This window comes from Convolutriloba macropyga, chromosome 5, assembly GCF_964194025.1.
Source record: "Convolutriloba macropyga chromosome 5, txConMacr16.3, whole genome shotgun sequence".
Taxonomy (NCBI): Eukaryota; Metazoa; Xenacoelomorpha; order Acoela; family Convolutidae; genus Convolutriloba; species Convolutriloba macropyga.
In genome coordinates this window covers 681,790-706,801 of record NC_134472.1, presented here as the reverse complement: position 1 = coordinate 706,801, position 25,012 = coordinate 681,790, and the positions used below count along the sequence as shown (strand labels likewise).

Here is a 25,012-nt window from a genome sequence, read left to right as displayed (position 1 = left end):
CGGATTGTTTTGTTACTATTCGTTGCTGCAGTTCCCAACAATAAAATACAAATTATTCTAACGCGGCTTTCGGTATTCATTTTTCCTCACTTGAACCCTTCCAATAGTTTTTGACCAGTTGACATCTTTCGCAGTTTGAGGTCCCTGGAAGTGACCTCTGATCATACCCAAGTTGAGCGTACCCGGTGTGTTTCAAGAACAAAATTACAAGGTCTGGAAAAGAGTCGGAGACCACCAAAGTGTTTATTCCAGTATAACACGACTGGACATTTCAAACTTTTCGCAAAAGACGGTCCACCAAGCTCTTGATATTGAAAAATTTCAAGGTCTGAAATGGAATCTAGCTTCAGAAAGAGATTCCACCCGTCTTCTCTCGTTGTCTGTTCGACAGGCTGGAGCATGATTGTCGAGTCCCCCATTCCAGTTCTTGGGCTTCATATGGCACCAAATGCGTTTAGAATTAGTGCAAAGTACAGGCTTGGTGTCGCTGTCTACCACGCCGAAAGGAGGTGCCCGTTTTGTGAAGCAGGAGTTCATGACATCTATAGGGATCATGCCATTGCGTGTCACTGTCGAGGAGATGCAATTACAAGACATCACTGGATTCAAGATAAAATAGTGTCTTCTTGCTCATCTGCGAATCTCTCAACAGTAGTGGAAAAAAGAACTTCTTTCCCAAAAGCTAATCACGCCCCGGACACATCTTTGTCCCGACATGGAAAGCGGGGGAAACCTGCTGCATTTGATGTAACTGTTACTTCGTCGCTGCAATCCAACTCTCTCACTAATGCGGCTACAAAGGCAGGATACGCGCTTGATGCAGCATATGAACAAAAAAATTGCCTCCACGACGATAGCTGCACAAAAGTTAAAATCACATTTGTTCCCCTTGCAATCGAAGTCCTTGGCGGAATATTGGCAACTCTCAACGAAACACAAAGGCGTTTGGCTGTGTTACGTGACAGTCGTTCTTTCAAAGCGGAGGGGTTGTCTGTAGCTTTCTGTAAACTCATGCAATCGTTGTCAGTCACTGCTATTCGGTGCTCAGCGGCAGAGTTGTTGGTACGGGCTCCCCATTTGACTATTTTGCATTTTGGGTGCTTGCCCAATCGAAGGGGAGATGCTTGATCCATTATTATTGCAGTCCTTGTCAACAGTTATGACCAAGAGGTCTGCCTCAATGATTTGGCCTCATTGACCTGTTAGCCAGTTGCAAGCAAAAGAAGCCTCCTTACTGTCGCATAACCCCTGATTGTGTCAGTTTCAAAATCCAAATTGAAAAACCCATTGTGTGGGACTTATTATTCAACCTGAAAACCCGATTGTGTGGATTCTACTAATCCAATTGAAAACGCGGTTATGTGGTTTTTGATTCAAATGATAATTCATATGATATAAATCAAACTTGGACAATGACATAAAATTGATAACTAATGGCATAACAAACTACTGGCATATCAATGAGTTAATAAAGTCGACTAAGATTCTCTTAACAAGCCTGACTGGTCAATGGTCTGATATGAGTCTTGTCGGAGATCAATTTCACTTTGGATTGTCTTATCATTCATCGTTTCTGTCTGTTGCTGTAACCTGGGCTCCTTAGTAATTAGAAACACCATTAGGCGTTTTGTGTTGGCGAAAACGTTTGGATAATTAGTATAGAGCTGAGTCTAACCCTGATAACTTAATTTGTGTGACCTCCCATAAAGAGATAGAATTCAACGCCTTTCAATACAAAAATTGTAACTTTGTTCATCTTTTTCAGAATAACGGTAAAAGAAAATAGGAATAGTTTCAGTCTAATAATGCCCTGTTATAATCATTACGATTCAGAGGTATACCCAAATCGTCACGGGCAGATATGCCCGATGTGTGTATCTCGTATTCGTTTTTACTATGTTAATACATTGAAAGTGGTAAAATATTGCGGAAAAAAGCTACTTTAGCAGAAACCGGCAAAATGGAAGGGAATACCGTATCCCGTGTTCGCAAAAATGTCCTAATTTTAGCCGCGAAATACAAGTACAAACTTAATAACCTATTTTTCGCACGAGTTGTATCACGCATCCGTTTAATTTACGTATCGATTTTTCGCTCACAACGTAGCTCGATTTCGCATATAATCCGCAATTAAGCCTAACTTAATTACTTCTTATTTAATTAGGCCTAACTTATTACTACTAGTACTACTTTATTACTACTTTATTACTACTTATAGTAGTTTATTACTACTTATTACTACTTAATCGTACTATTGATTTTTACTTATTAAAATCGGCCAGTCCCACATTGATATACAAAGCCTTTGATGTGCGAGGGATTTTTCGGAAACAAAATCAGTTTTCGCGGTTGCATGTATTTAAAGCACCTCAAAGCTTTGGAAGCTTCAATTAAATCTTTATTAAAGTGCTTATTGCATGCTCAAAATGCGCGCAAATAATAGGTACCTAAATTGATCGGAAATGTGCTACGAGATTTGTTACCTACTTTTCGCACCGAACGTTTTTTTATTTCGCTAAATTGGCGGAACCCCTTTAGCGAAAAATAAGATACAAAGGATGTCATCTAATTTCGTTGATTGTATGTAACTAATTTTCTAGCCAATTTTACTAAGGCGGAAATTTTGGGGTATACCTCTGCATCGTAATGATAATTTTCTCCCTCATTTTAAAAGTATGAACTCTGAGCGGCATGAAATTTGGGATAAATTTGAGAAGTTGATTTGTTAATGGAAATGGAAACTTCTAATTTGCTTTTGTTTCTACTTTTCACACAGTCTCTGGGATAATCGTAAATTTTTTCTGGGTCCTTGTTAGAATTCTGGTAGGTTCCAGCTAATATCGAGCAGTAAAGCTTCGAGTTAAAGTTACCTGGGTTGCTCATCATACAAAATTCTTAGTAGTCATACTAGGTCATATATGATTCCTAGTAATCATACAGGGATCATACAAAAGATTTGTCAGCTAATTTATTTTTAAGAAAATTATTTTGTACGTTAGGGTTTTTTTGGCGGATCACAAAGTGATACCGTGGAATCACATAGGCGATGCCTTACCAAATAAAATTTGATAAAAAATGAAATGAAAAAGATCTATGAAAAATAGATATATGATTCTTGGTAATCATACTAGGATCATTTATGATTTCCTAGTAGTCATACAAGGATCGTACTAGGAAATACGTTATGATTTGTATGACATCATATCATATATAATCCTTGTATGACTACTAAGAAGTGGCGACCCGAGTAAGCGTCAACTATTTGCCTCAATGTTAAGTAGAGATGAACACATTTAATTCGAGCTTAAGTCTTTTCATGGACTGTTTGAGTCTTTTTATAAGTCGAGGTAACTCTGGGAATTCGGGTGTGAATTTATAGGAAAAGAAATGGAGAGTACTAGCCTCTGCTTCTCTTCCATCCCCACTGTCTGCACACATAGATCCTGTCAACTCTCCTCTCTCATTACATCATTCAATAGTCATTCAATTCAGTTCAAACATTTGTAACTTTGAAAGCACACTTTTTGGTAGAAGTTAAATAATCTGAACTGTGATTGAGTTAGCTCAGCTCACCAGAAGAACTATTTTAGTTTTAGTTAGTCTGCTGAAATATATTAAATTAATTATTAAATCTAATTTTCTTCAGCGGGTTTAATATAGCTAAAATAATTCCCCTGTTAAGCTGAACTAATTCATATCATAAATCAGACTATTTAACCTTCAACAAAAAGAAGCAAATATTTCCATCTACCGTTCATTGAAAACAAGAGGGCTTTGAAACCGCACTTAGCTCGATTGAAATGCGACCGTTTTCAAACTGTTCTAGTTTTTCTATGAGAGGATTAAAAATAATTCTAGAGAGGGAAGAACTTCAGGAGCGTGTTCGATGGATCTGAAGACTACGAATGCCTCGTCAGTGGGTTTAGAGTAGCAGTTCAACATCTCTACTTGCATGAAGTTACACACACAACACTCCCGAGAGGAATCTCTGCTGCTGTCTGAAACAATCCATTCATTCTTCATATTCACTCTTCATATTCATTCTTCCTCACACAAACATTTTTGTCAATCAAAAGAAAATGTCAAAAAAGATCAACTGATAATTGCTAAAAATTCCCAATTTTATGGATAGAGAGTGGATACCATAGTAAGGAAAAGTAAGGATACCATCTACCATAGTAGATGCTAAGGAAAAAATGGGAGCAACATTTTTTTGATAAAAACAGTGAATCGATTTTTTTGCTGACAGTTATACCGTTAAAGCGGCCTTCATAATCGAGACAGCAGTCTTCGATATTGAGAGAGATAAACAAGACATGGCATTAAAGAGACATAAAGGAAGAAACAAACACGACTGAGGGTCCAACATTTACTGAAGAAACAGGCTCTACCTGGCGGCAACTACCCATTGGAAGATATCATGCATGCTACTGGAGCACTCTTCCACGGACCACATAGTGATGAACATCAATGTCTTCCTGCGCCTCATACCAATTAAACCCAGAAAGGCCTCTATATGGTGGGAGAGGCTTTGCTATTATCAGCATATAATCAGAAATAATAATACTCAAGATTAATAGGGAGGCAACAAAGTTTCCCCCTTTGGCACTTCATAATTGAGATCCGTGCAAGTTAACAAAAGATTTCCTCTGCCTCAACTCAACCAGAACATCTCAATAATTCAAGATGAAGTCCCGTATATTGCAATTAGACAACCCAAAAGTGGCAGAAACAAACAACAGTTTATTTGAATCCAGTAGAAGTGGGAAACAATAAACAGGAGGCGTGGATAAATTAGAGAAGCTAGTCATCGTTTGGATTTGCTGAAGTCCTAAAATAAATATTGGTCAATTTTGAGGACTTTGTTCTCAGCGTGACTTCAAGATAAAGTAGAGAAAACACGTGAAGAAACTGCTCTAAGAACAAATCAAGACATTTGTTTAGGCTGATGAATTTTTTTAAAACACAATCACTCGTGGGACGCCACAACAATCCATCACAATGATATTGCTGAAGAATTTGAAATGAGATTGCTGAAGATATCTTTGCTCATTGACTCAGTCTCAGGATTTCTCAAAATGAGGAGAAAATTGCCGAAAATCTCATCAAGGTAAGGAATAAAAAATTGGGTTAAAAAACCGAGAGTGGGGACATGTTCGAGGCCTTAATTTAAAGCTAGTAACTAAATCAAGTTTTATTTTCGAACTACTTCCGAGGAAAAATCACTGAATTTTGGCGAGGGATACAAAAAGGAATGCTTGGGGGCTACAATATTCATGGAACGTAATACATGGCTAATATAAGCAACTCAGGAAGGGCATTGTAACATGAGATGTTTCCTTCAAGTATTATGAAATCTAGTCTGTGTAACCCGGTTACTTTACTTAGACTTGACAAATCTTGAGAAAACATTGGGATGTCTTCACAGCACGTGAGCCCTGAGATAAGAGCTGATCAATAATTATTTGTCAGTTCAAGACGAGTATTTCACACAAGAAGGACCGATGAAGACTTGATTTTATTTCCAGCAATTTACAATGGCTTGCCTAAAAAAACACTCCAAAGTGAGAAAAGAAGTGCAAGAGAAATCAAGTACTTCCACAAAGTTCACTTAATAGAGAACAAAGAAATCTGATATCGCCCAATAAAACCTGTCATGGCCATTTTTTTCTTCCAGTTGAAAAAAAATTGGTTTTGGGGTGAACATATGGGAACATATGTGAACATATGTAAGTTCCTATGTGCTAAATTTAGAAATGGCTTGGTCATATTAACAATTTCCGCGTAAAAGTTTTTGACTGATTTTTGCTATTTGTAAATGCATAAATTATAAGAAATTTTTTTAAATAATATGCATTGCTTTTAAGGTTTGCAATAGTAAAGACCTGTCAAGTCGTGGCCAAGACATGGCTCAAGAATGGCAGATTCTTGGCCTAGACTTGACTCGAGACAGACATGCAAAGTCTTGGCCAAGATTTTATTCAGAGTTGACAAGTCTCGAGCAAGTCTTGAAAGGACTTCACAAATCTTAAAATGTGAAATAGGATGTGATCAGTTTTCTTTTATCAATTTAAGATGTTTAATTCACTCACGAAATACTGATCAGAAACTGATCAAGACAACTCGAGTACTTCCACAAAGCTCACCGATGGAGAATGAAAAAAATTTCAATATCGCCCAATTATAACTGTAATAGCCATTTTTTTCATCCTATTGAAACTAACTGTTTTTGGGCTGAATATATGGGAAATCTTAAGTTGGCATGTGCTCAATTCAGAAAAAGTTTGTTCAGATTAGCAAACTTCTCCTAAATTTTTTTAACCGGTATTGCTAATTTTGAATTGCTTTGATTATAAATAATTCCAGCTTAAGATTCTACCTTGCTTTACTGTGCAAAAACCAGACTTCTCATGATTTGGCGATTTGAGTCAAGACTGTCAAGACGTGGTCAAGACTTGACTCAATGTTTTCATATTATTGGCCAAGAATTGACTAATTGTTTGCCAAGTCTTGGCCATGACTTCATTTATTCTTGAACAGTCTTGAACAAAACCTGAAATGTCCTCTCAAGTCCTAAAACTTTTGATAAAACGTGATAAGTGCTGATTTATCAAATCAAGACATCTATTTCACTCAAGGCGTAGTAATCAGGAGTTGATTTTTGTTCCAGGAGGAAATCTCCCAGGGGACACCAACCAACTAAGTATTAACCAGACCAATAGTCAAGTCTTAATCATTACTGAATCATGGAAATTGCAGGACTTACATCAGTACTGTATCAGAGCTCTGATCATGCCCTTTTATGGAACTGGCTTTTCATAAACGAAAACTTAAGTCTTGAGAAATCCTCGGCCAAAACTTGACAAATTTTGTGCAAGTCTTGGTCAAAAATTGACGAGTCTTGGGTCAAATACTGAGAACAGTTTATTTCGTTGGGAGGCTTTCGTTTGGTAATAAAAGAACAAACCACCATTTAGAATAGTTTGCATAAAAATTTCTCCAAAACAAAGAAAAGAAGTGCAAGACAAATTGAATACTTCCGCAGAGTTCACTTGATGGAGAATGAGAAAAATTGATATTGCCCAAATACAGCTGTCATAGCCTTTTTTTCTGCCCACTGAAAAAAATTGGTTTCGGGTTGAATACAAGGGAAATCTGAAAGGATATTTGCTCAAGTCAGAACAAAACTTGGTCAGATTAGCCAAATGATCTACAACTTTTTAATTCTAAACCCACTTTTGCTAATTTTGAAATGCATTTATTACAACTAAACTCAACTTCAGTAACTCTTGTGTCTGACTGTGCAATAAACGATACTTTCTCATGTCTTGGCAAAAATTTGACTCCAGACCTGTCAATACTTTGACCAGACTGCACTCAAGATGTGCCATGTCATTGGCAAGAGTTTACTTGAATTGTCAGTTCTGGACGTGTATTTCTCTCAAGAAGCACTGATCTAGCCTTGATTTTTGTTCCTGGACAAAATATCTCAAAGAAACAAACCCAGAGCTACCCGGATTGAAAGTCAACTCTTAATCAGTACAGGATCAGTGAAATTGCATGTCTTGCATCACTACTGTATCTGAGCTTTGATCATTTTCTTTTTAGAATTGGCACCTGATAAATCATGTCTTTAATCTTGGCAAGACCACAAAATTCACTTGAGAGAAATTGAAAAATATCAACAATTTATTCTGAATAATCTTCCTTGTTTTTATTTTTCCCAAATATCAGGACTTTTCAAGACTTGGTCAAAACTTGACTCGACTTTTGTCAAGACTTATTCAAAATTTAACTCAACTCTTGCCAAGTTTCAGCCAAGATAAACATTGACTTGACAAATTTTGAGAAGCCCTTGCCATGTCTTCACAACATGTTTACCCTGAGATCAGAGGTGATTACTATTTATTGGTCAGTACAGGACGAGTATTTCACACAAGAAGGACCAATCAAAACTTGATTTGTCTCCAGCAATTTACAATGGCTTGCCTCAAAAAGCACTACAAGGTGAGAAAAGAAGCGCAAGACAGATCAAGTACTTCCACAAAATTCACTTAATAGAGAATGAAAAAATCTGATATCGCCCAATAAAACCTGTCATGGCCATTTTTTTATTCCAGTTGAAAATAAAATGTTTTTGGGGTGAACACATGGGAAAATGTAAGATGGTATGTGCTCAATTAAGAAATGGCTTGGTCATATCAACTATTTTCGCGCAAAAGTTTTTGACTGAATTTTGCTATTGTAAACGCATAAATTGTAAATAATTTTTTCCTAATTATCTACATTGCTTTTTAAGTTTGAAATAATATAGACCTGCCAGGTCTTAGCCAAGACATGGCTCAAGAAAGGCAGAGTCTTGGCCTAGGCTTGACTCGAGACAGACTTGCCAAGTCTTGGCCAAGAGTTTATTCAGAGTTAACAAGTCTCAAGCAAGTCTTGAAATGACTTCACAAATCTTTAAATGTGAAATAGGATGTGATCAGTTTTGGTTTATCAATTTAAGATGTTTATTTTACTCGCGATATACTGATCAGAACCCGATCAAGTTTGGGGTCAACTAAAAAGCACATTGTTTTTGGTTTGACTTTCTTTTGTACACAAAAGAACGAGGCCTCAATTCACAGTGGTTCGCTGAAAAAAAAAACGTTTCAATGTGAGAACAGATAAACAAGACAGCTCAAGTACATCCACAAAATTCACCGATGGAAAATTTAAAAAAATCCGATATCGCCCAATTATACTTGTCTTGCCAATTTTTCTTCCTATTGAAACAAATCGGTTTCGGGGTGAAAATATGGGAAATTTGAAGTTGGAATGTGCTCAATTCAGAAGATTTTTGTTCAGATTAGCAAATTTCTCCTAATTTTTTTCACCGGTGTTGCTTTTTTTGAAATGCATTGATTATAAGTAATTCAAGCATAAAACTCTACATTGGTTTACTGTGCAAAACCAGACTTGACTCAGGACCTGTCAATACTTTTACCAGACTGCACTCAAGTTGTGCCATGTCTCTGGCAAAAGTTTTCTTGAACTGTCAGTTCTGGACGTGTATTTCTCTCAAGAAGCACTGATCTCGCCTTGATTTTTGTTCCTGGACAAAATATCTCAAAGACACAAACCCAGAGCTACCCGGATTGAAAGTCAACTCTTAATCAGTACAGGATCAGTGAAATTGCATGTCTTGCATCACTACTGTATCTGAGCTTTGATCATTTTCTTTTTAGAATTGGCACCTGATAAATCATGTCTTTAATCTTGGCAAGACCACAAAATTCACTTGAGAGAAATTGAAAAATATCAACAATTTATTCTGAATAATCTACCTTGTTTTTATTTTTCCCAAAAAAAAATCAGGACTTTTCAAGACTCGGTCAAAGTTTGACTCAACATTTGTCAAGACTTATTCAACATTTGACTCCACTATTGCCAAGTCTCTGCCAAGACTTTACATGAACTTGACAAGTTTTAAGAAAGCCTTGCCATGTCTTCACAACACGTGAATACTGAGATAAGAGGTGATGACTACTGATTTGTCAGTTCAAGACGAGTTTTTCACACAAGAAGTACCGATCAAGACTTGCTTTTATTTCCAGCAATTTACAATGGCTTGCCTAAAAAAACACTCCAAAGTGAGAAAAGAAGTGCAAGAGAAATCAAGTACTTCCACAAAGTTCACTTAATAGAGAACAAAAAAATCTGATATTGCCAAATAAAACCTGTCACGACCTTTTTTCTTCCGGTTGAAATTAAATTGGCTTTGGGGTGAACATATGGAAAAATGTAAGATGGTATGTGCTCAATTAAGAAATGGCTTGGTCATATCAACTATTTTCGCGTAAAAGTTTTTGACTGAATTTTGCTATTGTAAATGCATAAATTATAAATAATTTTTTCCTAACGATCTACATTGCTTTTTAAGTTTGCAATAATATAGACTTGTCATGTCTTGGCAAAGACATGGCTAAAAAATGTCAGAGTCTTGGCCTTGACTTGACTCTAGACAGACTTGCCAAGTCCGGGCCAAGAGTTTATTCAGAGTTGAAAAGTCTCGAGCAAGTCTTGAAATGAATTCATAAATCTTAAAATGTGAAATAGGATGTGATCAGTTTTGTATTATCAATTTATGATGTTTATTTCACTCGCGAAATACTGATCAGGTTCTGATCAAGTTTGGAGGCAAATAATAAGCGCAAACGTTTCAATGTGAGAACAGGTAAACAAGAAAGCTCGAGTACTTCCACAAAATTCACCGATGGAAAATTAAAAATAATTAAGATATCGCCCAATTATACGTGTCATAGCCATTTTTTCTTCCTATTGAAACAAATTTTTTTCGGAGTAAATATATGGAAATCTCAACTTGGCATGTGCTCAATTCAATTCAGAAGAATTTTTTTCAGATTAGCAAATTTCTCTTAAGTTTTTTCACCGCTGTTGCTAATTTTGAAATGCATTGATTATATATAATTACAACATAAGACTCTACTTTGCTTAGCTGTGCAAAAAACCAGACTTCTCATGTCTTGGCCGCAATTTGAGTCAAGACTATCAAGACGTGGTCGAGATTTGACTCAATGTTTCCATAATATTGGCCAGGAATAGACTAATTGGTTGCCAAGTCTTGTCCAAGACTTCGTCTATTCTTGACCAGTCTTGACCAAGTCTTGAAATGTCCTCTAAAGTCCTAAAACTCTCCCAGGGACACCAACTAAGCGCTAACCAGACCAATAGTCAAGTCTCAATCAGTACTGAATCAATGAAATTGCAAGACTGATATCAGTTCTGTATCAGAACTCTGATCATAACCTTTTTAGAATTGGCACGTGCTAAATCATGTCTCTAATCTTGGCATGACCACAAACATAACTTGAGAGCAAAATGAAAAATATCAGCAATTTCTTCTCAATAATCTACATTGTTTTTAATTTTCCCAAAAAATCAGGAGTTTTCAAGAATTGGTCAAAGTTTGACTTGAGATTTGTCAGGGCTTATCAAAATTTGACTCACGACTTGTCATTTTTTCGTCAAGAACTGACTCAACTATTGCCAAGTCTCTGCCAAAACTTTACTTAGATTTGAGAAGTCTTGAGCAAGATTTGCCATGTCTTCACAACACGTGATCATTGAGATTAGCAGTGATCAACACTAATTTATCAGTTCAAGACGAGTGTTTCACACAAGATTGACCGATCAAGACTTGATTTTTTTCCCAGCAATTCACAATGAATTGCCTAAAAAACACTCCAATGTGAGAAAAGAAGCCCAAGAGAAATCAAGTACTTCCACAAAGTTCACTTAATAGAGAACAAAAAAATCTGATATTGCCCAATAAAAACTGTCATGGCCATTTTTTTCTTCCAGTTGAAAATAAATTTGTTTTGGGGTGAACATATGGGAAAATGTAAGTTGTTATGTGCTCAATTCACAAAACACAAATGAACGAGGCCGCAATTTATAGTGGTTTGCCTAAAAAACTCTTCATTGAGAGAAAAGGTGAACAAGAGAACTCGAGTACTTCCACAATGTTTACCGATGGAGAATAAAAAAATTCCGATATCGCCCATTATAGCTGTCATGGCCACTTTTTCTTCCTATTGAAACAAATCGGTTTTGGGGTGAATATATGGGAAATCTGAAGTTGGCATATGCTCAATTCAGAAAAATTTTGTTCAGATTAGCAAATTTCTCCTAAATCATGTTACCGGTGTTGCTAATTATGAAATAAATTGATTATAAGTAATTCCAGCTTAAAACTCTACATTACTTTACTGTGCAAAAACCAGATTTCTCATGTCTTGGCCAAGACTTGACTCAGGACCTGTTAACGCTTGGAACAGACTGGACTCAAGATGTGCCATGTCTCTGGCAAGAGTTTAATTGAATTGTCAGTTCTGGACGTGTATTTCTCTCAAGAAGCACTGATCTAGCCTTGATTTTTGTTCCTGGACAAAATATCTCAAAGACACAAACTCAGCTTTACCCGGATTGAAAATAAACTCTTAATCAGTACAGAATCAGTGAAATCGGATCTCTTGCATCATACTGTATCTGAGCTCTGACCGCTTCCTTTTTAGATTTGGCACGTGCTAAATCTTGTCTTTAACTTTGGCAAGGTCACACAATTCATTTGGGAAAATGGAAAATATCAGCAATTTCATCTCAATAATCTACATCGTTTTTTCCCCAAAAAAATCAGGACTTTTCGAGACTTTGTCGAAGTTTGACTCAACCTTTGTCAAAACTTATTCAAAATTTGACTCACGACTTGTCAAATTTTCGTCAATAATTGACTCAACTGGTGCCAAATCTCTTCCAAGACTTTACTTAGACTTGACAAGTCTTGAGAAATTCTTGCCATGTCTTCACTACACGTGAACCATGAGATAAGACGTGATCACTGCTGATTTGTCATTTCAAGACAAATATTTCACTTAAGAACTTGGCCAAGACTTGACTCAGGACTTGTCAAGATGCGGTCAAGACTTGCCTCAATGTTTTCATATTATTGGCCCAGATATGACTAATTGCTTGCCAAGTCTTGGTCATGACTTCATTTATTCTTGAACAGTCTTGACCAAGTCTTGAAATGTCTCTCAAGTCCTAAACTTGAGATAAAACGTGATAAGTACTGATTTATCAAATCAAGACATCTATTTCACTCAAGGCGTAGTAACCAGAATTTGATTTTTTTACCAGAGGAAATCTCCCAGGGACACTAACCAATAGTCATGTCTTAATCATTACTGAATCATTGAAATTGCAAGACTTACATCAGTACTGTATCAGAGCTCTGATCATGTCCTTTTATGGAACTGGTTTTTCATAAACCAAAATTTAAGTCTTGAGAAATCTTCGGCCAAAACTTGACAAATTTTGTGCAAGTCTTGGTCAAAAATTGACGAGTCTTAGGTCAGATACTGAGCACAATTTATTTCGCTGGTTTGCTTTCGTTTGGTAACAAAAGAACAAACCGCCATTTACAAAAACTTTACTTTGCTTTACTGTGCAAAAACCAGATTTTTCTTGTCTTGGCCGAGACTTGACTCAGGACTTGTCAAAATTTTGACCAGATTAGACTCAAAACGTGCCATGTCTCTGCCAAGAGTTTACTTGAATTGTCAGTTCTGGACGTGTATTTTTCTCAAGAAAACTGATATAGCCTTCGTTTTTATTCCTGGACAAAATATTTCAAATACACAAACTCAGCGCTACCCGGTTTGAAAGTCAACTCTTAAACAAAACAGTGAAATTGCTTGCCTTGCATCAGTACTGTATCTGAGCTCTGATCAGTTTGTTTTTAGAATTGGCATGTGCTAAATCATTTCTTTAATCTCGGCTAGACCACAAAATTCACATGGGAGAAAATGAAAGATATCAACAATTTCTTCTCAATAATTTACATTGTTTTTATTTTTCCCAAAAAAATCAGGAGTTTCAAGAATTGGTCAAAGTATGAATTGAGATTTGCTATTAACAATTTTTGCGTAAAACTTTTTGATTGATTTTTGCTATTTGTAAATGCATAAATTATAAATAATTTTTTCCTAATCATCTACATTGCTTTTTGGTTTGCAATATTTTAGACCTGTCATGTCTTGGCCAAGACATGGCTACAAAATGGCAGAATCTTGGCCTTGATTTGACTGGAGACAGACTTGCCAAGTCTGGGCCAAGAGTTTATTCAGAGTTGACAAGTCTCGAGCAAGTCTTGAAACGAATTCACAAATCTTAAAATGTGAAATAGGATGTGATCAGTTTTGGTTTATCAATTTAAGATGTTTTTTTCACTCGCGAAATACTGATCAGGACCTGATCAAGTTTGGGGTCAAATAATAAGCGCATTGTTTTTGTTTTGATTTTCCTTTGTATACGAAAAAACGAGGCCGCAATCTACAGTGGTTCGCTTAAAAAACGTTTCAATGTGAGAACAGGTAAACAAGACAGCTCGATTAATTCCAAAAGTTCACCGTTGGAGAATAAAAAGAAATCCGATTTCGCCCAATTATGCGTGTCATAGCCATTTTTTCTTCCTATTGAAACAAATTGCTTTCGGAGTAAATATATGGAAATCTCAACTTGGCATGTGCTCAGTTCAGAAGAAGCTTGTTCAGATTAGCAAATTTCTCCTCATTTTTTTCACCGGTGTTGCTAATTTTGAAATGCATTGATTATAAATAATTCCAACATAAGACTCTATTTTGCTTAGCTGTGCAAAAAACCAGACTTCTCATGTCTTGGCCGCGATTTGAGTCAAGACTGTCAAGACGTGGTCAAGATTTGACTCAATGTTTTCATAATATTGGCCAAAAATAGACTAATTACTTGCCAGGTCTTGTCCAAGACTTCATTTATTCTTGACCAGTCTTGACCAAGTCTTGAAATGTCCTCTCAAGTCCTAAAACTTGAGATAAGACGTGACCAGTACTGATTTATCAAAACAAGACGTCTATTTAACTCAAGGGGTAGTAATCAGGAGTTGTTTTTTGTTCCAGAAGAAACTCACCCAGGGATAACAACTAAGCGCTAACCAGACCAAAGGTCAAGTCTTAATCAGTACTTGGTTTTGGGTTGAAAACAAGGGAAATCTTTACAGAGATATGATATTTGCTCAAGTCAGAACAAAACATGGTCAGATTAGCCAATTGATCCAAAACTTTTTAATTCTAAACCGACTTTTGCTAATTTTGAAATGCATTTTTTACAACTAAATTCAGCTTCAGTAATTCTTGTTTCTGACTGTGCAATAAACGATACTTTCTTATCTCTTGGCCAAAATTTGACTCCAGACCTGTCAATACTTTGACCAGACTAGACTCAAGATGTGCCATGTCTCTGGCAAGAGTTTACTTGAATTGTCAGTTCTGGACGTGTATTTCTCTCAAGAAAACTGATCTCATTTTCATTTTTGTTCCTGGACGAAATATTTCAAAGCTACCCGGATTGAAAGTCAACTCTTAATAGGTACATAATCAGTGAAAATGCTCGTCTTGCATCAGTACTGTATCTGAGCTCTGATCATTTCCTTTTTAGAACTGGCACGTGCTAAATCATGTCTTTAGCCTTGGCATGACCACAAAAATATCTTGAGAGAAAATGAAAAATATCAGCATTTTTTTCTCAATAATCTACAAAAAGCAGAAATCGCCATTTACAATAGCTCGCTTGAAAAAGTCAGCTAATAGGGAAAAGAACCACAAGACAACTTGCTTACTTCCACAAAGTTCACTTGATAATGAAAAGAAATCTGATATCGCCCAAATACAGCTGATATGGCCTTTTTTCTGCCCACTGAAAAAAAAATGGTTTTGGTTTGAATGAAAGGGAAATTTGAAGTTGGTATTTGCTGAATTCGGAAAATTTGGTCAGAGTAGCCAATTTCTTTTCAACTTTTTACCTACTTTTGCTAATTTTTAAAAGCATTTTTTCACACCAAATTCAACATCAGACACTTTTTTGCCAAACTGTACAATAAAGGATACTTCTTATGTCTTGGACGACATTTCACTCATGACATAGTAAGGACTTGACTGAAGACTTGCAGGTTCTTGACCTAAACTTTATTTAGACATGACAAGTCTTGAGCAAGTCTTGAAATGTTTTCACGAGTCTTAAGATTCGAGATAAGACATGATCAGTCCCTATTTATCAATTCAAGACCTCTATTTCACTCAGGAACTGATCAAGACTTGATTTTTGTTCCAAGCAGAAATCTTCCAAGAATACAAACTAAACGCTAACCGTACTGAACCTCAAGTCTTAATCAGTACTGAATCAGTGAAATTGAAAGTCTTGCATCAGTACCGTATCAGAGATCTTATCATGTCTTTTTTAGAACTGTCTAGTCATTAATCAAAACGTAGTTTGGCAAGTCTTGAGTCAAGCATTGGGGGCCAAGACTGGACAAGTCTCGGGAAAATTTCGGTGAAGACTTGACAAATCTTGTGCATGTGTTGGCCACAAATTGACAAGTCTTGGGTGAAATATTGAATACAATTTTGACTGCCGGTTTGCTCTCGTCTTGTAGCAAAACAACGGGGCCTGTCATAACTTGACAGTTCTTGAGAAGTCTTGACAAGTCCAACGAGAAAAAAAGAAGCACAAGAAAACGCGAGGACGTCTGCGAAGTTCACTTGATACAGAAAAAAATTCTGATATCCCCCAATGATACCAATCGTTGCCGCTTTTTCTGCCCATTGAAAAAAAAACGTCTGTTTTAGGTGTGATTGAATTTGACATTTTAAGTTGGTATGTGCTCAATTCAGAAACAATGTGGTCAGATTAACAGTTTTCCCAAAAAAATTTTTTGACTGATTTTTCCTATTTGGAAATGCACAAATTTTAAATAATTTCTTCTCAAAAGTCAACATTGCATTTTTAACTTCGCAATAATAAAGGCTTGTCAAGACTTGGTCAAGACTTGACTCAAGACTTGTTATTTCTTGAGCAAGTCTTGGCATGTCTTCACAAGGCGTGTATTTCACCGGAGAAGTACTGGTCAATACTTGAATCTCGTTCCGTGTAAACAGAGACGAAGGACCCCGGGTTAAATTTTTCCGCCCAAAATGATGTTTGGGCTGCATTGGGCTTCCAAGGGGGGTAAAATGATGTCAGAGTGAGGGGGTAAAAGACAAATTACCCCCCATTCTTAGATCTTTTTTGGCCTGCCAAGGGGGGTAAAACGATGTAAGAGTTCGGGGGGTAATTTGTCTTTTACCCCCTCACTCTTACACCATTTTACCCCCCTTGAAAGAGCCCAAGGCAGCCCAAGAAGATGTAAGAGTTTTGAGCTGCATTTTCCTAAAAAATCCTCCCATTGCAGCCCCACTCTTACATCATTTTACCCCCTTGGCAGCCCAACTCTTACATCATTTTACCCCCTTGGCAGCCCAACTCTTACATCATTTTACTTCCCCCCCCCCTGGCAGCCCAACTCTTACATCATTTTAACTCCTCAATCTTACATTGGTTTAGCCCCCATACCTGAAGACTGTCAGTCTTGAACCCACAACCTCTGTACTCTCAGCTGCGTCGCCTTACTATATCGGGTACCCGATATAGTATGAGTTTCCGAGAAACTGGTTGTTGGCAAAAAAGTCATTGTTAAATTGACAAAATAGAAGCAACATGATATCTGCTAGAATCAAGAAAGAGTTTCTTGACTCGTGAGTAGAGGACCAACACGCATTCGGAAAAAAAGTAGTTGAGCGATGTTATGTGAAGAAGCTGAATTTCACGCTGGAAAAGGGAACACATTAGACAAGTAGGCGCATGGTGATGCCTGAAACCAAACCCACTGAGACCACCCAAAAAACGAGGGATGTCAATCTTAGCGAACGGACCACCAACATAATTTTACAATCCAGAGACCATGATTTCCACATGAATTTACACGTGGAGAAAAAACAGTGCACTTCCATCTGGTTCCCCTTTGACACGATGTTGAGGCTTTCGGAAGTTCCACAACGAACTCAAACACTATGAAGGAGCTGGAAGCAGCTTTTCATATGAATAAAAAAATGAACAATTAGATCTAGTCTGTTCCCAAACACCCCCCCCCCCCCCCCCCCCGCTTTTTTTTGGGGGGGGGGGCAAATAGATTTTACGCCACCCTGTGCACGTGCCATTTTTTTACACATTAACGTGCTATACAACACTAGAAAATTGGTAGGTGAGGATATAAAAAACACTGGGGGCGGGGGGATAGATGCACAAAATGGTAAAAGATTCATTAGTAGAGAGAAATGAATGAAAAAGTGTACCATCCAGATCCACAGATCCAGTCCTATCATCTGTCTTGGCACTCCAAGCCACAGCTCTTCCACTGTGGGTTATCATGAGGATGTAAGTGGTATCGTATCGATCTCTCTCGTTGTTAGTTGGGAATATTATCTGTCCCAGGAACCCAACAGTCTGGGGTGGAGGATAGTTCATTGATGATATGCTATTGCCACCCTCTGATGCGTTTAGACCACCCCCCGGTGAGTTTGCGGTGGGTACACCTCTGTTTCCCGAACGTCTTCCATCATTCAGTTCCTGTTAATTGTATCGCATTGAACTGAAATGTTCCTTGAGTGCTTTACTTTAACTTGGTTATTTCGAGCCCAACAAAAGTCGAGCAGAACAATTTGGTTCGAGCTAAAAGTCAGCTTTTTTATAAAGTTAATGATCTAATATGTCATATCAAAGACTATTTGGGTCGGACATGTTCGTTTCATACGATTTTTGGTCGAGTATGGCCTTTTCTTAAGTCGAGGTCTAAACGTGGGCCTCGATCAACCATTGTACTTTTAATAATTTTTAATTCCTCCCCAGACTGAGGTCCCAGACCGAAATTTGATATGTCCAGACCGAAATGAACGCACAAGGGTGTGTCGTGCGTTCAAAATTACACGGTCTGGAAACACGAATGAACGCACGATAGTCTGGACACAGGCAACTTTGAACGCACGAATGTCTGGACATAGGAAATTTTGAACGAACGAAAGTCTGAAAATAGTGGTGAACGCAAAGCAAGCAAAAATAGTGGTGACCGAAGTAAAAGTAAGCCGACACAAAAGCAAGCTGAAAGTTCTGTAATGGTTATGTAATCTATCAGTAATAATACATTGTTAATCGTTACAATCAACACTGCGCGTATTATTATAGTACATAGTATATTCCAGTGCACCAAAGAAACAAAAAAGTCAATTTTTAGACATCTAGTGGGTACGGGTCTCAGCGGACCGCTGTCCCTGACCATTCCTCTCATCCTCTGTGGGATGTAATCCGGAAACCGCGGCCCGGTTAGGGCGGCGAAGCCGGCCAGCCAGAGGCAGCTTCAAATACGGGTAAAATTTTTCGGCTTGCTTGACCTCATTTTCAAGATTCGACTTGCTGGTCTATCAGTTTGCTTGACCGCCACCAAACATATTGACCCTGGAGCGCACGAAAATTGTTTGAATGGAAACAAAAATGCCAAAAACTGCTGAGCTCATTTTTGACTAAACACTCTAGAGGGCTCACTCAAGTGAAAGCTTTCTAGCAAGAAAACCTCAACTCAATTGAGTTCAAAAGTTCAAAAGGTCGAACGCAGGAAAAGCCGCAACCAACATTTTGCTTTGTTTTGGACAATTTCGCGCCTAGAAATCTAAAAGATTGGTAAAGTTGCTAAACTAAATCAAGCTTTAATTAGTGGGTGGCTGGCACCCCCTTCAACCAATACTTTCTTCGATCACCTCTTATTTATTTAAAATGTAACAACTCCTTGGGCACTTCATCACTTCTATCACCCTAAGATATCTATACTTGAAAAAATTACATTAAAAAAACGTCGTGTACAGCTTATATGGATAAAAGTATCAATAGGTCTGGACATAAACACAACAAAATCTGGACATACGCATTTTTGAACGCACGAAGAACGGAAAAAATTTGTCAATCAATCCTGTCATATCGTTTCATTCATCCTAATTGAAAACCAGTGAATCAATCCAAAATTTGACTGTTTGATCATGGTTTGAAATATTTTCCAAGATATGCACAAGTCGGACATAGATCTCAGGTGCAAAGGGTATGTTAATGCAAATGAGTATTAAAACAACAGTCCTTTTTATGCATATTTTTTAGACGTCCTTTAAAAAATCTTAAGTAAATTTTACGTGCGCTCAGTTGTTGTTCAGGTATAAACGAAATACTGGACTTAGACACTCACGTTTTTAGACATATCTATCTTGACTGCATGCAAAATTTTCAATGTGCCAAAAGACTTTGGCACATATGACTCAAGAGCGGTATTTCTATGTTTCATAAAAACTATTAAAATGGGGCATGCCATCGATAAGCCAAACGATGTTTCAGGTCTGGAATTATTACAGCCGTAAATTTTTTTTATAATAATCATTTTGAACTGCTACTTGAACTGCCGCTGGGCCTCATGTCAGAAAACAGAGAGCCAATCAGAACTTTACAATATGCAGAGGCCTTAGAAATTGGCCCAGAGAATCAACAAAGAATGACAAACTCAAACACAAACACAATCCTCAACAACACATACCCGAACGGCACATCAGGCGTACAATATGTTAAACGTAACAACAATGTATATATATATATTTATATGTATATATATATATATATATATATATATATATATATATATATATATATATACTGTGGTAACCAAAAAAAGAGCAGTTGAAAGATTCTATTCAACTCGACTGTTTTTCATTAACGCCTCGGCAAAAAAGCCACAAAATACTGTCAGTAACCCTTCCACTGTGAGGGAATTTTAGACTAATCCTGTTTTTCGAAAATTTTGTTGAGACAGTCTATGTCCTCATTATCGAGAGATGATATAGGGCTTAGTTGATATAGGGCTTGGCATTTCCGACGGGGCTGTGCTGTAGCTAGATGTTGGGGTACCTTAGGTGGGTTCGTTCTCGTGCTTGTCCAGGTCTTCGTCGGATGCTGTGGATTCGACAGAGCCTGGTGACGTTATGTTTATATTGAAGACTGTGAAGGTCTTCGTCTGTTTCACTTGCAATTACTTTTGGTTCCCGAGTGGGACTGTCCAGTGTTGTAGTTGTTCTTCTGATTTGCTCCTCAGCCTATTGTTTTGTGTTGATTTCTCGCACTCATTTTTCGATAGGTTTTTTTCTGGAACTTGTTTTGATCACAAAGTCTTTGGGAGTTGGATGTTACAATTGTTATCGGGTTTTGTTGGGGAGAGTCTGAGACGAGGTTTATTAGCTATACCGTGTCCGTCCGAATTGTTCCAAGAGGATATGTACCAAGGTGGCTTTGCGGCGCTGGCGTCTTTTAGATTGTTCAATTTTTTATTCAGCTAGTGCGGCTGTTTCGATTTCGTGTCGAAGGGCTGTTTTTGTGTGTCCGTCCGTTTAACAGGGCGGGCATTTTTCCTCTTGGGGCTTCCGGTTGTTTGTCCCTTAGGGGTTTTGGTCTTGCGTGGTTTCTGTTTTGGGGCCGATATTGAATTGAGGGTCCCGGTTGGGCCTATGCCTGCTTCTGGATTTCGCCTTTCATTTTTGCTCAGCTAAATAAAATTTCCTAGTCTTTTCTTGGTTTCGAATGTATTTACCCAGTTTTTTACAAGCTACAAAGTATATTAAACGAGGTTTAGTGTCAGTGGCAATGGCGATATCGCTTTTGCGAATGACTGTGTTTTGTCTAGTGGGTGTGTCTATTGTTATAGTGTGTGGTGTCTAATTAGTTATGGTCCCACCTGGAATTATGTTCCATAACTGTTTCACAGTGCCTCTTGGTTCTTTAGTCCTTCGCTTTAAGGTTTTTCGTGCTACTTGTATTTTTGATTTAACGAGTACGGATGTCTTATCGCCGAATGTTATGCTTAATTTGTCAAATGTAAAGCGAGTGGGTGAGATTTGCTTAAGTTTTGGAGCCGGGGCACTTTACTTGCTGATTAAGTACTGGGTGTCGGATTCGAAGTCTGAGCTTGTGTTAGACCTGTACTGGATATTCAATTGGGGTTCTGAATCGAATTCGTGACTCAAAAACGCCGTTTCGCTTAGCACTGCCCTTCGTGTTTGTTCTCGTCTCAGTAGATTTTTTTTATTTTGTTGTACCTGAGTTTGTTTAGTTTTGTTTTGCTAAATTGTTTGTTAATTGGGTGCTGGCTTTTTTTCTGAAATCTGCTTCGAAAGTTGTGATTCGTGTAATTGCGTTTGGTATTAATTTTATGTTTTCTATATATATATATATATATATATATATATATATATATATATATATATATATATATATATATATATATATTGATAAAATGTGTCATATAAAAATGAGCGAGGCATGATTGACTAACTGACCACTTGGCAGTCGAAGGGCATGTGTGGGTAGAACTCAGTCTCGAACAGTTCCCAGTTGAACTCCACTTTGGAGACATGTGGCTTCGGCATCTTAAACACACTGTTCCTCTTTTGTAGTCCCACTCTCCTACACACAACATGCCCACGCAACTTACACACCAACCAAGTACCACTGTAAGATTCTGTAATCACATATCTAGGATCTTGTCCTCTTGCGCCCCCCCCCCCCCCCCCCACCACCAGCTTAGTGGGCGAATATTGTTTGCATATTCTTGGACAGGGGCGGCTAGATTTATTCTCTTAAAGAAAAAACATCAATAAATTTGACTTTTTAGCTATGGAATACTTTAGTCGAGGCCTCATTTTACAAAAAGATTGTCCTGGTCATTATTAGGTAATGAATAGGCGCCTCGACCGATATTCGGAAAAAGGAGAATTTTGTTCGAATTGTTTACTTGTAGTAACGGTCCTCGAATAGCTGTCCAACCAAAATAGCTGTCCTCAAGTTTGGCTGAACGATAAACGGCGTCTTCGACTAACGTTTGACTCGACAATGTGCAATGTTTTCCACTTTTAATGACCACATGTCGAGATTTTTTTGCTTTGCGCATTAGGTAGTCATAGGTTTGCTCATTTTTTCATCTTTGGATTGGTCCGAAACATAAGCCTCAGAAGAAAATTTGTTCGAAACATTATTCCACCTATGTTTAAACAATATTTGAGGAAAGGTGAAAGCTGGTGTGAAGAGTTTAAACTAAAAGAAGAACGCGCAAGAAAATTACTCCTACTGGTGTCAATTGGGCAACTGAAGTTGTCGTGTAGCCCCTGCATGAATCGCCTTTATGAGAAGATATAGATTCGTTTTTAAAATTCATGAACAACTAAAAATGTCTCGACCTAGTTCCGTCTCTGAAAAAAAAAAACTGAAAAAATTAGTATCGACGACTTCAGATGTGTGAAGAAAATTTGGTTTGACTTAAGAAAAGAGTTTGTCTAATTTTTAAATAAGGTACTCGACAGTATACTTAAAGTCATCTTACCATTTCCATGGACTTTATAAATATTTCCATAAATTCGCGGCCGCCAGAATTTTTTGAAGATCTCATTCTCCAAAATTAGGCCTCATTCTTCAAAGAGGAAAAATATAGTGCAAGTTTCTAACTAGCCAACACGTGAACAATCTCCCATTTAGAGAAAAGGGATATGTAACAATAATGGGAAAATGAATACCGGCCAAATCCTCCGCTATTTTGATGCTGCAGCTCAATTGCCCCATTCAACTGTTTTCCTGCTCCCCCGCCTACTACAATATTGGGATTGAGCGCCATGTCTCTCGCCTACCTCGCTTAGATTGTAACTGATATTAGTTCCAAACAAACAATCGCCACTACAGATATGAGTTTGTTTTTCACCGTTTGTGTCTCACTGCATCTTGTCCGGTGATGCATTCAAATTCTCTTCAATTTATTGAAACTGAGATGTTATGGTGACAGATATTCTATGATCCTTATTGAAGCTATAAATCAGTGGTTTAAGTTATATTCTGTCGAAACGTTTTATGTAGTATTATTTGTACAATGGAACAAGTCTAATTGCAACAACTAACTTGAAAACGACTTCTCAGATTGATCGCACAACAATTATGAGAAATAATCACCGCTAGTTTCAGATATTACAAATATTGAAATATAAAACAACATCTAGTTTTTGATGATATTCCATCGCAAGGAGCCTTTACCATCGATATATATTTTGTAGCTTTTTCACAGTGATATAAATAAACAAGAATCCGCAATGTGCGTTTGCGCAAGTTAAGTTCCACACGTCAAAACGATAATAGACAAAGATAAAGAATTTGTAATGAAGCTATAATATGTGGAAATGTATTTGAACATAATGAAGCTGCGGGGGCTAGTTGAAAAGTAACTGTATTCAACTATCTTGATGGTCTGGTGACTTGTGGAACGATTGTTCTGGAGGTTGTTCGAAAAAGACATCTAAAACTATTTACAACGTAAAAAGACATGTAAAACTATTTACAATGTAAAAAGACATATAAAACTATTTACATTGTAAAAAGACATATAAAACTATTTACAATGTAAAAAGACATTTAAAACTATTTACAATGTAAAAAGACATGTAAAACTATATACAACGTAAAAAGACATGTAAAACTATATACAATGTAAAAAGACATATAAAACTATTTACATTGTAAAAAGACATATAAAACTATTTACAATGTAAAAAGACATTTAAAACTATTTACAATGTAAAAAGACATGTAAAACTATATACAATGTAAAAAGACATGTAAAACTATTTACAATGTAAAAAAACATGTAAAACTATTTACAATGTAAAAAGACATGTAAAACCATATGCAATGTAAAAAAACATTTAAAACTATTTACAATGTAAAAAGACGTGTAAAACTATTTACAATGTAAAAAGACATGTAAAACTATTTACAATGTAAAAAAACATGTAAAACTATTTACAATGTAAAAAGACATGTAAAACTATTTACAATGTAAAAAGACATGTAAAACTATTTACAATGTAAAAAGACATGTAAAACTATATACAATGTAAAAAGACATGTAAAACTATTTACAATGTAAAAAGACATGAAAAACTATTTACAATGTAAAAAGACATGTAAAACTATATGCAATTTAAAAAAACATTTAAAACTATTTACAATGTAAAAAGACATGTAAAACTATTTACAATGTAAAAAGACATGTAAAACTATTTACAATGTAAAAAAACATGTAAAACTATTTACAATGTAAAAAGACATGTAAAACTATTTACAATGTAAAAAGACATGTAAAACTATTTACAATGTAAAAAGACATGTAAAACTATTTACAATGTAAAAAGACATGTAAAAGTATTTACAATGTAAAAAGACATGTAAAACTATTTACAATGTAAAAAGACATGTAAAATTATTTACAATGTAAAAAGACATGTAAAACTATATACAATGTAAAAAGACATTTAAAACTATTTACAATGTAAAAATACATGTAAAACTATTTACAATGTAAATAGACATGTAAAACTATTTACAATGTAAAAAGACATGTAATAATATATACAATGTAAAAAGACATGTAAAACTATTTACAATGTAAAAAGACATGTAAAACTATTTACAATGTAAAAAGACATGT

General features: G+C 36.6%; 1 protein-coding gene across 1 annotated transcript; it reads right to left on the bottom strand.

The window, feature by feature from the left end:
• Positions 1-3,335: 3,335 nt before the first annotated feature.
• LOC142339681 (uncharacterized) lies at positions 3,336-23,365 on the bottom strand. The gene is made up of 5 exons (XM_075389901.1): positions 23,055-23,365; positions 21,825-21,951; positions 17,763-18,036; positions 3,871-3,998; positions 3,336-3,443 (listed from the first exon to the last, which is right to left on the bottom strand). The coding sequence occupies exons 1-5, from the start codon at positions 23,150-23,152 to the stop codon at positions 3,336-3,338; spliced, it is 735 nt and encodes a 244-aa protein (XP_075246016.1). The 5' UTR covers positions 23,153-23,365.
• Positions 23,366-25,012: the final 1,647 nt, after the last annotated feature.

Coding starts and splice junctions, on each gene's coding strand:
- LOC142339681 (XM_075389901.1), bottom strand. CDS start 23,152: ATGGCGCTCAATCCCAATATTGTAGTAGGCGGGGGAGCAGGAAAACAG. Junction 3,999..17,762: donor TGGATCTGTGGATCTGGATG/GTACACTTTTTC, acceptor GGATTGTTTCAG/ACAGCAGCAGAGATTCCTCT. Junction 3,444..3,870: donor CCATCGAACACGCTCCTGAA/GTTCTTCCCTCT, acceptor GAGAGTTGACAG/GATCTATGTGTGCAGACAGT.